This window comes from Gopherus flavomarginatus, chromosome 19, assembly GCF_025201925.1.
Source record: "Gopherus flavomarginatus isolate rGopFla2 chromosome 19, rGopFla2.mat.asm, whole genome shotgun sequence".
Classification (NCBI taxonomy): Eukaryota; Metazoa; Chordata; order Testudines; family Testudinidae; genus Gopherus; species Gopherus flavomarginatus.
In genome coordinates this window covers 8,615,682-8,632,290 of record NC_066635.1, presented here as the reverse complement: position 1 = coordinate 8,632,290, position 16,609 = coordinate 8,615,682, and the positions used below count along the sequence as shown (strand labels likewise).

Below are 16,609 nucleotides of genomic sequence, written 5' to 3'. Positions count from 1 at the left end.
GGATGAGTTCCGCTGTAAGCCTAATGATTAGAACATGAAACAAGCTGCACAATCACAGTTCTTCATATATTCTAATTAGCTCACTTTTAATTACTACAAAGTAAAGACTAAATAACGAAGAGTCTTTGTGGCACCTTAGCTTATGCCCAAATACATTTCTTAGTCTTTAAGGTGCCACAGGGACTCCTCATTATTTTGCTGATACAGACTAGCATGGCCACCACTCTAAAATTAAAGACTAGATTCTGCAACCCTTATTCATGATAAGTAGCACCTTGTTCCTTGAGTAATTCCATGGATTTCAGTGGAACTACTTGAGTACTGCACTACTCGGCATCTTAATATGCAGCACTTAAAAGTAAAACTTGTCTTCCAGTGCATGTTGCTGTTTCCGGTTCAATTTTAATTTGGTTTCAGGATCCCATATCTCTTCTTCCTGGGGAGAGGTGGCTGCTCAGGGACAAAAGTGAAAAGTCCCTGTTGCATAATGGAATCCAGAACATGCCATTTCCTTATTCAGTAGCTGTCTGTTATGCGTGTACTGTACATATTTGTTCCCCAAATTTTGTGATTATAGGATTAAAAAATACCTTTGGACTCTGGGGATGCATTCTTCAATGGATAGGCTCAGCTTCAGGTTCTTTATATTAATGTGGAAAGAATTGCAAGTTAAATGCGTGTGTATATATATTTAATTTATATTGAATGTTTATCCCCTACTTGGTTTTTATTATCTAATGATTTTCCACTTGCAGGAAAACTTGGCGCTATAAGATTAAGAAGTGGAATGCAGTTTACAAAATGAGTTAGACTGGTAATTAAATGCCTGAGTTTGCAAGTGAACATGGCAGTCACAGAACCCCCTAGTATGTAGCTCATATAGAACCTTCAGAATTAGTGTTTTACAAAAATGGGGAGTAGGGTGGTAGGCCAGGACACTGGCTTTGCCTGAATAATATCATAGGATCTTAAATGTTTGTGTGTCTCTTGCTCTTGAAATCAGAATTTATGAACAGCGCTTGTGCTATTTTTATGTCTCTATCCAGTATTTAATGGTGAAGTTCTTGTGCACAAGGCAAGACACAGCAGAGCGCTTAGGAGTTCAAGGCCTGAATGTTCTGGGATATCTTCGGCCTGTGGTAGGGGAGCCCAACAGAAGCATGAACTGTCTGAAATGCAAAGCAACAGATGACAGCATTTGTGGAACAACCCTTCTCCTGAAGACACTTCATTTCATCCAACAACTTGCACAGGACTTGGTATGTTTCTCGCCAGCTTTGTTCACTTCTTTAAAGCATGTGGTCTTGTTACAAGAATAAATGGTGGTACACCGAAGACAAACCTAAAAGAGGCATTATAAAGTAATGTAGTGGCCAGAGAGCAAGCTCTAACTACATTCAGTGGTAATAATATGCAAATCATGAAACTTGAAGTGTCTGGAAAATGACTTTTAGTATACTAAGATGCCTTATAAAAGGGCTCTTAAATAAGTTAGGAATATGTCTTCTTTAAGAAAACCAGAACTGAACTGCATTTCCATATCTCACACATTATGATAAGTGGGATTAATGCTACATATATAAAAGTTCCACTACCTTTTAAATAGCCTCACTGCATCTCTTGGAATCATACAGGAGGATTAGAACAGGTGTACAGACTTGTTCTCTACTATTTGAGTGAGTTAGATTTGTGAGAAAGTTGGGACATACAAAAGGAAGTGAAAATTGTTAGTCTGATGCAACAAAAAGAAAAGCAATTGCTGGTTCATCCGAATGGGAGCCTGACCATGTTGTGTCCTGAGACGGGAGTGGCATTTCAGATGCAGCTTGAGACTTCTTTCATGCTCCATATGTTGCAGTTTTCACTGTGTTTTTGTAAACGTGAATTGTGTAGAAAGTATTCTTCAATCTTGTATTTTCTTTGCCTCTTTTAGGTTCAACAGAAAGAAAGTGGATTAAAGTACAGATCATTCTTGGACTTCACAGGCCTTGACTTGCAACTTTTCTGGAATTTTTACAATAAACTACACCAAAAGTAGGGCCCACCTCCATCACAAAGTTAGCCATAAATATGTTTACATACAGTGCATTTTATTCAGCTGATGTTTTCTGCCATTAACCTGAAGTAGCCGATATTTTCCCTTCTCCCTGTTGTCACCTGTTTTTTTTAGCCATAAAGTTGCATAGATGCTTGTAACCTTTATATTTCGGTGCATCAAGTTTGATTCCTGTCTAGGTATTAGGGGTTTGGTTTTTTGTTTTTTTTTTAATTCTTGGCTGTGTTTTCTTTACTCAAGAGGATCTCTTAGCGTCTTTCTCATAGAGCAGAGACAACAATGCTTGCTTTAGCACAGCAGTGTGTGCTGGAAATGAGCTCTTCTAGTGAAGATTTTACTCTTGTTTGTTTTCCTTTTAGCCCAAGGGAAGAATGTCTCTTTGCCCAGACTGTGCTACTACAGCTTCTTCAAAGCTGCTTCTCTGTGCTTACTGGAAACAATAAAACTATTAAATCTCAGGAAGCTTCTCAAAGCAAAATTTCTGGCCAAACAGAAGCTGCAGTAGAGCTCTACAGGCATTTGTGTGAAGGTTCGTTAATATTATGCTGTTGCTTACTAACTTTGTTGTTGTTGTTTTATTTTAAAGTTTTATACTAGTGTCAACTTGGGTTTTGGAAAATACTTGTTCCAAGCCAGCAGCTGTTTGAGATTGTTGTGCTTTATTGCTATTTTTCACCAATGGATTTCCCTGAGAGCTTGCTTCTGTACTTTCTTTGAGCCTCTGATGAAATGATCTTGCATTTGTCCTGAAAGTGGTTGCAATGGCAAATTATTTCAGTGGAGCTATATCTACTTGCACCAGTAGAGAATTTGGTCCTTTGACTTCAGTACTGGAATAAGCAGAAGGATTAGATTTGTTTATATCGAGTATTTCTAACCACTCATCACTGTGCTAGAATGTATCCAGATGGTTGGGAAAGGACAAGTGAAATCTTGGCCCTGATGGCATTGAAGTTGATGGGAATATTGTCATTGACTTATTTGGAGCCAGTACTTTGCCGTATGTATTTAAGTACAATGATTTCAATAACTAGTATACATAGTAAGAAATTATGAAAAACAAGGAATAGACGAATGACTTTGTACTGAGTGTGGTACATTTTGGAAGTTGTGTGTGTCTCTCCTCTCCTCCCCTCCCCTCCCCTCCCCCGGCAGGTTTGACAGTTGGTCTTATAAATAAATATAACATTGAAGGGCCTGAAGTGGATAAAGTCACTTGAATCAGAGGTCTTCTCATAAGCTCTTTCTTGCTAGACTTCAGAAGGCTTTCTCACATGTTTGTGTAGACAAACCTTAAGTAACATGTAGGTTGCAGCAAGCTGGGTTGAAATCTATCCTTTATCTCATACACACTAGTAGTTCCTTACTGCGCCTTTGATCCTACTCCCATATCAAAGTGGGGTAGATCAGAGTGCACTAAGGAACTGTTAGAGCATGTTAACAGAGTCCACATGGACAGTTGTTGCGCAGCAGGCTACCTCAATGTATATTTATATCCCAGCTTGTAGCAAGCTATATGTTCTTGAAGATCAATCCTTACGTGTATGTGTGATGAGTATTTTATGTGCTTTCGAAAGACTAGTGTCATGGAAAAGAAATAACGTTTTATAGTTATTAAAGATATATACTTGGTTATTGATTTGAAATTGTACCACTGTTTCCCTTTTTTATGAACAGTAGTGGACGTGAGTGATAGCAACTTCACACCCATGACAATGCTAAAGCAGGAAGTTAAGAACACATTGCTCAATGGAGCAGCTATCTTCTTCCCAGATAGACAGACCAGACGGGACCAGCTCTTCACCATGATGGTAAACCATGCAATGAGAAATGATTGCTTTTGGCTTTGTTAGAATTATTTTCTAAGGTAGAAAAGAAAGCAGGTATCTGTTTATCCCTCTCTTTTTCTTCACAATCACTTGATTCCAGATGAGGTGAGCTTGCCTTTACCTTTCCATAAAGTAGTAGTTTCAGTTCAGATGGTCTGTCTTAGAATGTCAGTCTTCAAAAGAAGGCTCTTTTATACCCTCAAAAGTGACTGTTTAAAGAGGGAAACGTGGCATTGTGAAGTTCGATATTAGTGGCCTTTAAGTGATAGGCTCTGCTCACTTTACAAATAAATCTTGTACGTATTATAACCTCCATTTTATGTAGGAGGAAACCTGAGGCACAGGATGTAGTGACTACATATGTTCAAGTGTCCAAGTCTGTGTGAGAACTTAAAAGAATACTGTTAAAATATTTTATATCCTCTTTTTCCTCATGATTTAGAACCTATTGGAATACTGAAAGTGTAAAATTCGTGTGCTGTATTTTTTTTAACTCTTGCATGTGCATATGGGTCTATAGGATTTCTTATGTGTAATGAGATACTACATTTATAGTATAAAAATAAAGCACAGGAGCATTTAGAGAAGACACAATTAGGAGATACAAGGAAAAGTGATTTAAATGTCATTTTAAAATCAAGATTTGCTTAATGGCAGAGAACTTAAAGATCCAATTTCAATGGGGACTGATTTTTTTAAAAAACATGTTTACAAACCAAGGATACAGCTCAGAAAAAGGATATTTTTCATAATGAAACTGCAGACCAAACGTCTCTTGGAGTTGTGCAATACTAATCCTGTAGTCCACAACAAGTATTTCCTGGTCCTGTCATTCTTTATAGTTCTTTGCTCTTACAAAAATTTTTTTTGTTTTAAACGTAAACCTCTTCCATTTCCCAGAAAAACATCACAGAACAGGAACATAAGCAATCTGTGCGTCTCACCTTCAGATCCCTGTGTATGTACTTCAGGTGAGGCTCTTTGATATTAAAAATAACTTTTCTTCTCTGATATCTTCATCCTGCTGATCCTTTTCAATAATTCCACATTCTTCTGAAAAGAGATGCAAGTCAGCAAAATTGTTAATGCACTTTCTTCTTAAGAGAATAAAAATCTGTAAATCTTAATAATATTGACTGTCTTGAAAGGCAATAACAAAAGATTGCCCAAAGGTAAAAATAATTACTGAGGCTGTGGTATATTGCCCAGAGTCTCCGAGTATCATTGTTTACTGTTTTATCCTTGATCAATTTTTTCAAACTACTGGATATTTGTTGTATCTTTAAAATACATCCACACTGATAAATTTATAGAACATTTGATTTTTTTTCCTTCAGAAATGATGTGTAAATGATCTCTGCAGATTATCATCACAACAGCTCTATTTTTTTGCAGTGATCAGGATCCAGGTGGACTTTTATTGTTACCAGATAAGGAAGTTTCTGAGGACTTTGACATCAGCCAAGTGCTGTCAGTCATGGATACCCTTCTGTTGGTGGCAGCGAGAGAGGTAGCTATCCTTTGAGATTGTCTATTCTCACTTCACCTTTTCTGCCTGCTTTTCTACAGTATGTGAGATGCTCTCAAAGGCATGTTGCACATGAAGAACCTGAAACCTGTAGTTAACGGGAGTATTCACATGAGTAAAATGATGTATGACTGTAGGATTGGGCCCTCACTAATTTTAAATGTTATGTTAAGCAGTAACAACATTTAATATTAAGAAACAAAGCACACGCTGAATAGGTTGCCTCAGGGAGTTTTTCCATAGAGTTCCTTAGTAAGTGCCTTGAAGCTGTAAAAGAATTGAGCTAATGAAACCAGATTGAAGTATGGGAACCAGTCATAATACGTATTGTAGGCTGAAAGACCTGTGCTTGGGAAAGTAAGGACTTTTCACATGTGAAAATCATTAGCCTGTGTTACAGAATGTGCTGAAAGCCTTAATTGATTGCCCCAAATGTAGTTGTAACTACTTAAACCTGTTTGCTGCTCATCTTACTGAGCTACTAAAACAGCTTTCAAATATCACTTCTTTGTGAATTTTTTTTTTTTTTTTTTTAAAGCACTGGCAGTTCATATGTGGCTGGTCTTTTGCTTTTCATCTTTTTCGTGGCGGATGGTGTATCACATACTTTGTCACACTGCAGTGCGTGGAATATCATTGATGTGTTATTGGCCTGCATGGGATATCATTGTTGTATTATTACTTTTCAGTGTGAAATGATGATGCTGGATGTTGCCCAGCAGGAGAGTGGCACAGTGTTGGCATCCTTATTCTGGTCTGTACAGGGAAGCCTCCTTTCATGGTGCTACCTACAACTTAAGGGCAATGATGATACAGCCAAGAGTCTTGCCATGGAAATTCTTAAAAAATGTAAGTTCCTGAGCTGAGTCATGTCTAGTATATACAATAAGACAGTACTTTAAAATATCATCTCAAGAAGCTGATTAGCATTTTTATCTCTAGACACTCATCATGGTATTTGAAGCATCCTTATAATTATAGTGCTCCTAACAAATTTCAAAATTGGCCCAGAGCCATCTGGACCAATTTCCAGTAACCACTGTGGTTAAAGTTGTTGTATTACTGTTACGTCTGAGGAGTCTGTAGAATCATGAGAAACTAATTGGGACCAAAAATTTGACTGGCTATTGAATCTATGAAGAAACAAAATGTAGTTCCATTTTAGATATTTTTCCTTAGTTGTCCGTTATTAGGGCATCTTCCCTCCATCTCCCTCAAAAGTAATATCTCCCCTGGCTGAGACAACATGTTATTTTGGTAGATCTGGGTAATCACAAGAAAAGCTGAACTTATTTTGTCTGCCGTAAGACCTATTAATCTAGGCATTTCTAAGGTGCATATCACCAGAGCATGCTTTGCCTCAGCACAGCATCTCCAAGTTACTCGAACAACTACTTGGGACATAAATTGAATGGTGGAGTGATGTTAAATTTGTACTTTGTAACGTTGGCCTATTTCTAAATTCAAACTCAGATTATATTCTATAATTTTATTTTTATACTAATTATGTATTCAGTCATTTTATTCATATCTAAAATGTTCAGCTAAAAGTTGCTGGCCTTCCTCATAATTCATGTTTCATTCCTTAGTGTAACAACGATCGAGGAAATCAGATGTTTACAGTAAGGTTATTGAAACAGGCGTTTTAGCTCAAGGAGATGTAGTTTGATTACAATACTAGTTTCTCTATGAATTGTGGTTTTGGTGGTGGTAGTGACCGTGTGCCCTATTGCCAGCAGTGGATATGTGCATAAAAACTGTCTCTCCCAACTGCTTTGTCTCTTTTGAATGCAAGTTCCTTGGGGCAACACCTGTCTTTCTCTATTTTGCTCAACATCAACCCCACTAGAGGTGTACAGTAAAAACACAGACTCCCAGTAGTGAATCCTCAACTTGGCTAACTTTCTATTACCTAATATGTTTTCTCTTTCTTTTTTAGATGTGGGCCAGTTCCTGACAAATATCAGAACAATTTTAGAATCGCTTTTGTCCCAATACAGCGGCAAACATATAGTAGAAAAATTAAGTAACTCTGTTTTTGCCATGGCAACCCGTCAGCTGGTAGGTGAATGACTGGAATGTCTTACCATTTTCCTTTAGTGTGGATATATTTATGAAGACTTTAACTTTTAGGTATGTTTTTTTTTTTTTTCCCCCTTAGGTGACTTTCTTGTTGGATTTCTGCACTTTAGACATTCCACACTGTACCCTACTTCAGGGTTTCAGTACCCTGATACAGCTGCTGAGGAGTCTTTGTAGTGAACCTGGAGAAAGTCTTAATAAGGTAGCCTAAGATAGATAGATAGATATAGATACTTTATACCTCTGATTCTCTGTAACCTTTTGAATTCTGCCTCTCCTTTGCCCACCATCAGTGTATCTGAAGAGCTCCTGTCCCTTCAGGATCTCTCTAAAATGATTTTGAGCATTTTTATAGCTGAGAAGTCACATCTACAAGCATGCAACCCGGTTACATAAGAAAGCTGTTCAGAACGTATAACCCTTAAAGGGACTATGCGTTCATCATCACCTTATTTCAAAAGATCACATTTACTTACGTAAAATGTGGTGTGGATCGAATAAAAATGCTTTGGTCACTAGTTAGAACATAAGTCAGTCACTATGTGATAAAAATAAATTCACTTCCCAGATTAAGATGTTCATGTGAATTAATACTGTTGATTGCATATAACAAAAGCTAGGACCCTTATCCTGGGAGCTTGCAATTTAACACACAGATCTCTGTTGGGAAAGATCAATGGAATACATTAGTTTAAAGGAGAAAGTGGAAGCTTTTCAAGGGTACTGTAAAGTTTGAAACAAGATTGGGAACCTACTCCCAAGTATATGGCGCTCCATGGTGAAATGCAGAGCCAAGAGTGGGAAATCTATCTGTTCTGGTTCTTATACCACACCAATCATTGTGGTATGTGAGTATATAAAAGCGGATAAAGGGAAGGGGAGAGTGGATTGCAAGGTATGGAGTTGGAAGAGAGTGAGAGGAAATAAGACCAAAAATATATTTAAGGGTGAAATTATGCTTTTGTTCTGAAGGTGGAAATGAAGAGCTTGCACTTGATTTAGTTAAAAAACAAGCTGGTGAAGGGTTTTGAGGAGTAGTGATGCAATTGATATGGCAGCAGAGAAAGATTGTTTGTTTCAGTGTCAACATTTTGGAAGAGACGAGTGACTGAAGTCCAGAGAGGAGAGGATTTATAGTTAACCAAAGATTGCATAGTGGTTCTGGTAGTCTTGAATAGATAGGAAAGGATGGGTTTTGGAGGTGATAAAAAGGAAGGGAAGGTAAGAGGTTTCATGAGAGCCTGGATGTGGGAGGAGAAGAGATAAGTAGATGATGACACTGAGATTATGAGCCTGTAAAATACATAGGATGCTGGAGAAGGATTGAAGGCAGGAAAGAGAAGGGGTGGAGGAGTTAATAAAATACTAGTACATGCTTCATAATCTTATTTGGCGTCATTCTTTAGAGTGATGTAAGTAGAGGGACGAGTGCTTACAGTACAGGTATGTGTGTGTGTGTGTATATGGCTACTCTAAACTACGGACTCAGATGTGAAATAATGTAGTGTTGTAATCCTCCTACTGAATGTTTTGCATTTGTACCCTGTAAGGTGAAAATTGTTGTATTTTAATTATGCAGGTGGACATGGAAAGCTGGCAGCAAGAACAACCCGTGGTGCTGCGAACATGGACAATGGAATCTCCTCATAACTATGAAAATAATTGCCATGAGGTCTCAGTCTTCCTTTGTCCTGGGGCAACTTACTTTGAGGTGGAATTTGATGAAAAATGTGAAACAGAAAGGAGGTAACTTAATAGTGTGCCATCTCTGACTCCAAAAACTATTCACAAAGGGGCAAATCCTGCACTCTGTGCAGAGAATCATTACCTACTCCACCAGCTTCTCCCTCAGCATGCACTACACACCCTGTACTCTTCTTTGCACCCCTGCTTAAAGGTTCTTGACACAGCTGAGCTCCCACTTGAAAGGGTGGAAACAAACTGTTTGCACAGGCCGAGTGTCAAGGCTATGCTCCTTCAAGCAGTGGAACTATGCTTTCCATTGATTGCTCTTGTATTAGTGCTTGAAAAAACCTGTGGCCATCATTTTGCGTGTTCCCAGCATTCACTTTACCCTACTTGAGCACAACTATGCCAAAGTTCAGTCTTTTCTGTTACCTTACCTCTGTTTCTTTCTGGCTTGCCACTGAGAAATGCTTAATATTTGAACTTGATATTAAGGATCAGAGAGCTATGTTGTAGAAATGACCGTATATATGCTGTATGAAGTATGAAATGTTTATAGAATCATCTAAAGCACTAAATACGTCTCTGAAGGGATTGTGTCTAGATTACTGAGTCTCCAGAGTGGGGTGGTTAGGGAAGTATTAGAAATTCCAAAGTAAACTTGCCCAAAAGTTTTAAAAATAAAAATGTCTAAGTAATGAGCTGCACTCTCCACAGATATGATTATCTGGAGTTTACTGATGCCAGAGGTGCAAAAACTCGTTATGATACAAAGGTTGGCACCGAGAAGTGGCCCAAGGTGAGTGACTTTAAAATATTGTGCAAAATATACACTTGTTAATATTAGGGTACCCTGGAACTCTGGGATGTTTTAGCATCATAGGTAAGAGGTTCTACAGAGACCTTGTGGTCTGATAACTTCATACCTTTGGGAGTGTGTGTGTGTGTGTGTGTGTGTGTGTGAGTGAATAGAATGAATGACCAAGAAGGTCCTTTCCAGTACTCATGTCTGATTAACTCACTACCCCCAGCTAGCATGTAGAAAACCATGTTTCACTGCAGTTAAACATACAGTTGAAATTGTTCTCTGATCCCCTTGTATCGAATTAATTTTAAATAAATCTTGAGATGGCAAGTTGAATTCATTTATTATTTTCTTGTGGCCACTCAGGTGCTAGTTCATAGCTACTCCAGTGTAACCTTTCCCTGCCATTATATTTTTTAACATCAAAAGCTGTATTGCGGGCTGAAACTTTCAATTATTCTTTGACTAGAAAGTTGAAACTTTAATTGCTGTAGGCTTTTCAGTCATCTTATGGGGGAGGGGGGTAAGCTAGCACATATTACAGAGAAACCGTGAGAATATTGAAAAACACAATTGCTGAAGGAAATTCATGACCCCAAAATGTCTTCCTGTCATGTACATTTGGCAAAATGACTGTTTTGTTGCTCTGTAGAAAGTGACCTTTAAGGCTGGCCCACGGCTGCAGTTTCTCTTTCACTCTGACAGCAGTAATAATGAGTGGGGCTACAAGTTCTCCATCACTGCTTATGGCCTCCCAGATGTTGCAGTTTCTTGGGGCTTGGATTTACAGCTGCTTGTATCCAGGTTGATGGGGCGCTTGGCTTCACGGAGTATGGCACTGAAATCCCAGCTGGGTAAGTTGAATTAGTTTCTCTAGCAGTCATGCTTCCAGGATGGGGATGAGGTGCAAGAATTTAATATTTTATATTCTTAAAAGGAATACATATTGTTCCAGCCCACTCATATTTGGAAACAGAAAATCCTGACAAGGTTGCCAGTTACAGACCAGGTTGGTAAAGACTAAAATTTTTAACCATCTGGTGACTTTTTAGTGGGCTATGTGCAACAAGTTTGGTTGCGGCCTTATGCTAACACTTTAACCTTCGCTCTGGGAACATTACAAAAAAATACCATCACTGTTGGCACCCTTTGCAATCTTAGGAGGCAAAGAGTGGAATGGATTGGAGACATAACTACTCTGACTCTTGGAGGTGGTCATGTTAAGTGTCAAAGCAGATTGTGTGGGGGGAAATCTTTCATTTCCATTGCATATGCTATATTTTTTCTGTGGATTTCATGAGGATTTTGTTCTCCATAGTTTGGCAGCGTTAAATTTGCACCAGAAAATGGAAGAAGTAAGAATTCCTAGCACATAATTTATGCTGATTTTAAAATGTTCCCTTTGATCATTTGGAATTTCCTAAATCTAAAAGGAGCTGGGGGAACACTTATTTCAGTTCCTGTATTGGAGCACCATAAATCAGCGTAATCTGTAGTTTATTTACTAGACCTCTGAACCATAATACAAAATTCATTCTGATATTAACTAATGCTTGTGTTTGTTGAGGGGTCATTATGAAACTGCATGAGTGGCTTTTCAGTGCAGAACCTGTCCATGTGATTTGGCCAGATTTCTGCTCTGTCTTCCTAAACTTTCCCTGAAGTTTTCAGTCACAGTTCTGTTTGATTGTTTACATGTATTCTGGTATCACCCACAATATATTAAGCACTGTCTACAGGCACAGGAAGGTGCAATCCCTGCCCCAGAGAGTTTGCTGTTCAAGGCCCTGGTACCACAATCTCCTCTGCACATATTTAACTTCAGTCATATGAGTAGTGAATTCATTTGGGCTACTGACATAAGTAAAGTTAAGAACGCATGTATTTGCAGGGGTTTAGGCCTGTGAAGATAGACGACATGCAAAGGGTTGGCCACAGTATTACCATCTTATATGTATGTGTCACGTATGAATTAAGATTTTCAAAAAAAGGAGCCCAAAGTTAGGAACTTAAGTCTATATTTACACATGTGCTTTATTTTTCAAAAGTGCTGAGCAACCTATAGTTCTCCATTGAGGTCAACAGGAGCTTTCAAGTTTTCAGGACTCCAGAAAGTCAGGCAGATGCATAGCTATGGGTTTGGGAACTTAAGTTTAGGGTTTCTGTTTTCAAAAATCTGTTCCTCAGTGTATGCATTATATGTATTTTGTTGCATGCTATAGGTTATGGCATGCCAGTGGTGGATGAAATAATAGCCCTGTATCTGTAGCTTGTAAAGTGCTTTCAGTAGTCGGATACTATGGTCATGAGTACATCTTAGATGTTTAAATGTAGGGCCTTTTACAATAGTAACATGCTGTAGCATTGTATTTGTTAATCTGCATTAATGTCAGCAGTAAGACAGTACAGGAGTGGTGTGATGTCTGTCTGCTGCGTATGTGGCACTAAACATCATGAGTAACTGTCAGTCTGAGACATTTTTTGTTCCACATGCCATTTCCTTTTTGTTTTCCTTTTACAGCAAGTGTTGAAAATTGTGCATTTTTGCAGTCATAAAATTGAACAAAAATATTTAGTATTGAACATAACTCCATGTCTGTCTTGCTGTTTTTGCAGAGCTAGGTTGTGAAGCAGAGCTGCCTCCTTCAAAAGTGACGTCAGTTCTTAATTCTCCTTTATGGAAACCTGTCTTCAGGCATCAGATGTGTCCTGAGGCGACATTGGAAGCAAATGAACCCAGTCAAGTGCACCAAAATAAAGAGGTATTTAGGCCACTGTTTCTGTTTTATGGATAGGAAAACACTATGCATGAGAGTGGTTTTATTCAGGCTTAATGAGCTGACACATCTCTAACTATACACTGCTTGGCTGAGGTTGCCATCTTATGGGCTTCTGAATTCTCAAAAGAAGAGAAATTTTTGTTCTGTGCCCTTTATATTAAGTTGTCATTCTTTACTGTAACGTCTGTCTGCGGTATGGGTTGTTCAAATATATAAATGAGATGCGAGCATATTTAAACTGATGTTAAGTAAATGTTTTAATACTCTTTCCAGACTAAGAACTCTCATGTGGATGACTGCCATAACTTTCTTCTCGACTTTGCAAAATCAGATCCTTCCCAGGATTTCTGTGGGCAAAATTCTGAGCTTTTCAAAGGACTTATACAGGCATGTAAAAAACAGGCCCCAAAGACAGATATAGTTGCTGGTTCCACTGTTGATCAAGCTGTGAACGCCACATTTGCTGCTTTGGTGTATCTCACTCCAGATTTATATGGGAAGCTACAAAAATATGGTAACTCTTATATTAGTGAATATATCAATAATGAAGGCTGATACTTTGTAAGAAATCATATTATTATTCGGTTGTAAAACTTTAAAAATATATTTAGTTTCAAAAATATTCAGGTGGTTAGATGTTTCATCCTGTATAAAGAAAATATTACAGTGCTGCACTCACCAGCTAGACAGACTTTGTGCCACAATAGACTAATAAGATTATAATACTTTGTTAGTGTTTTTCATCATCACAGCTCTTTTCGAAGGTTAGCTAATCGTCACAAATCCTCTAAGTCGCATTGGCAAATAGGGTTATCCTTATTTTAAAAATGAGTAAACTAAGCCAGAGATGTTGTGATTTGACCAAGTCCACAAGGGACATTGGTTTTTGAACCAGGATTGTAAGTCAAAAGGTATCTGTCTCCCACGAGTTGTGCCATTAGGACACAACTCTCTCTCATTCAGCCTTTTTCAGCTCTCATTAAACGTTTCCTAAACAGCAAGGAACAAAGTGTTTACATTTTAGCGGTACTGTTCAGGGAGGAAATGCAAATGAATCCACTAAATAGTGTCGTGCTTTGGAAAGTGAGCTCGCAACCCACTGTGGGGTTTAAGTTAATATTCTTCTCCTAACTCATGCAGTTGGCTCTCAGTATTGCAACTTGTACCTTTCCAGAGAGTCGGGTTGCCAACTTTTCTTTCTAATGTGCATTACACTGCTTCTGTGTCACAACATGCTATCTGTAGTACGTGCTCATCTGTTGAATAAAAAAGTGATATTTGGACTCTCAGGGCCTGATTCTGAGGGGTACTGAGCACATGCAACTCCCGTTGAAGTCCTGGGAGTAGCCTCTATTTGTCCTACCTGTACATTTGCAGGACTCGTATGTATTCACTGTAACTGTACATACTTATTTATTATTCAACTTTGCAAATAGGTCTGCTGTCAGGGTACAGGAGATGATCTTAATGCATTACCAGCTTTTGTAGTATATCCTTAAGAACAATAGGGAACAAAGCAACCTGCCTGGCATTGCCTTAAGGGGTAGATGACAGGGTCGGTCACAGCCTTTTGCAGGTATCTTATTTTATTTTAATCCTTGAGTGATGTGAAACTGAAGCAGTGAAAACAAGGACTTTCCTCTTTTCTTTTGTTTTCACAGTCATCAGTGGAGGCAAGATGCCTCTGAATGAAGAGTTTGCACAAGTATATTCTCTGGCTGATGGGATTAGAATATGGATGGTAAGGTTGTTCAGAATGATTATTTCTATTTGGGTTTTCTTCTTTCACATATATTTTTGCTCCTGAGCCCCAATGCGAAGTCTGTGTCACTGTACGTTGAAATGCCTTATAAAAATGGTTTTGGTGGCGGGGGGAGGGAGGGGTCTGTTTTTTATTTTCTCTCAAGGATTGCAGATCAAATTTGTTCAGCTTTGTTTTTCCTGACTGCCAGCCCTGCAAAGTCAATTTTGGCTTTAATAATCCAGCTTAGGCCTTTCATTTCATGCATCATTACCAGTATTTAAAGATTCTGTGAGCCAAACTCTTCCCTAGGCTTTTCAAAGAAGGTGCCGAGGTAGAATTTTGTCCTGCAATTGGAATTCTCTTGATTATTGTATCGTATAGTCTAACCTGTTCTTAAAAACCTGCAACGACAGGGAGTCCACAATCACCTCTGGAGGCCTATTCCGGAGTTTATGCATCAGCCAGAAAGAGAGATCTCCCTCACATAGTTATTTTGGCTCTGCTGTGCTAAAAGGAGGAGAGGAAAGAGTAGTAAAATAATTGTGCATTTTTTTGGTTATTTAAATCACCAGCTGTGGTTAAAGATATGCAGAGGGATCAGATCCCTTCGCTGAAAAGAGAAGAGATACACACATACTTACTTACTTTTACCCGATTTAACACTTGTTGTGCACAACATGTCTCTGAAAGAACTGGTATAATCAGCTCAGCTTTCTTTTGGTTTGAAAGAGTCAAGCTTTTCAGTGTGTTTCACTGGGTTGTGCCATAGGCTGACCAGCAAGACGTTCTAGACCATAAAGGATTAGTCCTGCATTGGAGACTTAGCGTGTCTTAATCTCAGGAGTGGACTAATGAGATTCTCCAATTGTGGTGCAGTCTTCATGCTGCCATGCCATCTGGATAGGCAGAATTTCACATTTTTAATGAATTTAATTAACTTCCTGTTTACAGTTAGAAATGAAGCAGAAGTTCCTGGTGGGTAAAGGAAATGATACAGTAGAGAAACAGAATATAGAAACAAGTGAAGTGAACCCAGAAATCCTTGGTAAGTGTCTTTCCTGATGGCTTAGCCTAACTTTGTCTTATGTAGCTCCCTTCATTTTTTCTGTGCTCAAGAAAATTAATTAGCAATTTAGGCTATCTTATGTTTAAAACTTTGTGGACAGGGATAAATTAGCTGATGGGATGTGCACTGTCTCCAGAGATTTTTCCTAAAGAATCAGAAAACAACCAGTGCGTTGGATCATCTTACTGATGGTTGAACCATCTCTTTAAAAAGTTGTTTGTAATGACACTTCACATGTTGCATGCTTTGTATGATTGGTGTGAATATTTTGAATTAGGCAGTTAATGTTGGGAGATCCAGACACTCGCCATACTTCCAGGACTTTCTGGCCAGAAGATAAAAAAATTAAGAGCCAAAAAATTAGGAGGCAATTTCTACTTAAATTAGGGGAGATATTATGCAAGATTTGATCTGGTAACTCTACTAACTTGCCTTTTCCCCGCCAATTTTTATGTTGCAGCAAAACAGTGTATTCAGAAGAGCTTATTGTTGTTAAAATTTTTGCCTGTGAGAGCAAAGGCAAAAGATCTTGCTTCTGATAACTGGGATGCTTCAAAAGTAGAGGATGTCCAACAGTACCACGCTGATAAACGTCAAAGGACTAGTTCTATCGTAGAAGCAGATTTTCAAGCAGCAAACTCATTGTCTTCAAATGGAGTAATTCACCCTGCTTCTGCAGAAAGGGGTCGAGTGGTAGACTCTGACACAAAGATTAAGCAAGCACCAGACCCACCCCAGACAGAAGTAGCCTCTGAATCTCCAAGTAAGCCCCTTGAAAATACAGTTTCACAGCAAGAGGACACAGCATCTCCTCCCTCCACTCCAACTCGCAAATCTCAGTTCAGCCGTGGAAGACTAAGGCTGCTATCTTTTAGATCAATGGAAGAGCCTAAATCAGTGCCTACTGTGAAGGAGAAATATCCTGTACTGAAAAATATATTAGACTTTATTAAGGATCAATCACTTTCCCATGAAAGGTGAGCAAACTTGAAAATTTGCAGTCCATCGTATTTAAGGTTGAGTGACTTCAGAG

The 16,609-nt window shown here is 38.5% G+C and overlaps 1 protein-coding gene across 3 annotated transcripts in view; it reads left to right on the top strand.

The window, feature by feature from the left end:
* ZZEF1 (zinc finger ZZ-type and EF-hand domain containing 1) overlaps window positions 1–16,609 on the top strand; it is a 79,283-nt gene that overhangs the window by 24,666 nt on the left and 38,008 nt on the right. For all 3 annotated transcript variants that reach the window (XM_050929529.1, XM_050929528.1, XM_050929527.1), the window contains 17 exons: window positions 1,047–1,259; window positions 1,934–2,034; window positions 2,416–2,585; window positions 3,734–3,867; window positions 4,786–4,856; window positions 5,281–5,395; window positions 6,103–6,262; window positions 7,353–7,474; window positions 7,575–7,697; window positions 9,075–9,241; window positions 9,899–9,980; window positions 10,639–10,840; window positions 12,603–12,748; window positions 13,040–13,280; window positions 14,428–14,507; window positions 15,462–15,555; window positions 16,037–16,553. In XM_050929529.1, coding sequence (XP_050785486.1) covers window positions 1,047–1,259; window positions 1,934–2,034; window positions 2,416–2,585; window positions 3,734–3,867; window positions 4,786–4,856; window positions 5,281–5,395; window positions 6,103–6,262; window positions 7,353–7,474; window positions 7,575–7,697; window positions 9,075–9,241; window positions 9,899–9,980; window positions 10,639–10,840; window positions 12,603–12,748; window positions 13,040–13,280; window positions 14,428–14,507; window positions 15,462–15,555; window positions 16,037–16,553 — 2,738 coding nt within the window. The remainder of the gene's footprint in view (window positions 1–1,046; window positions 1,260–1,933; window positions 2,035–2,415; window positions 2,586–3,733; window positions 3,868–4,785; window positions 4,857–5,280; window positions 5,396–6,102; window positions 6,263–7,352; window positions 7,475–7,574; window positions 7,698–9,074; window positions 9,242–9,898; window positions 9,981–10,638; window positions 10,841–12,602; window positions 12,749–13,039; window positions 13,281–14,427; window positions 14,508–15,461; window positions 15,556–16,036; window positions 16,554–16,609) is intronic.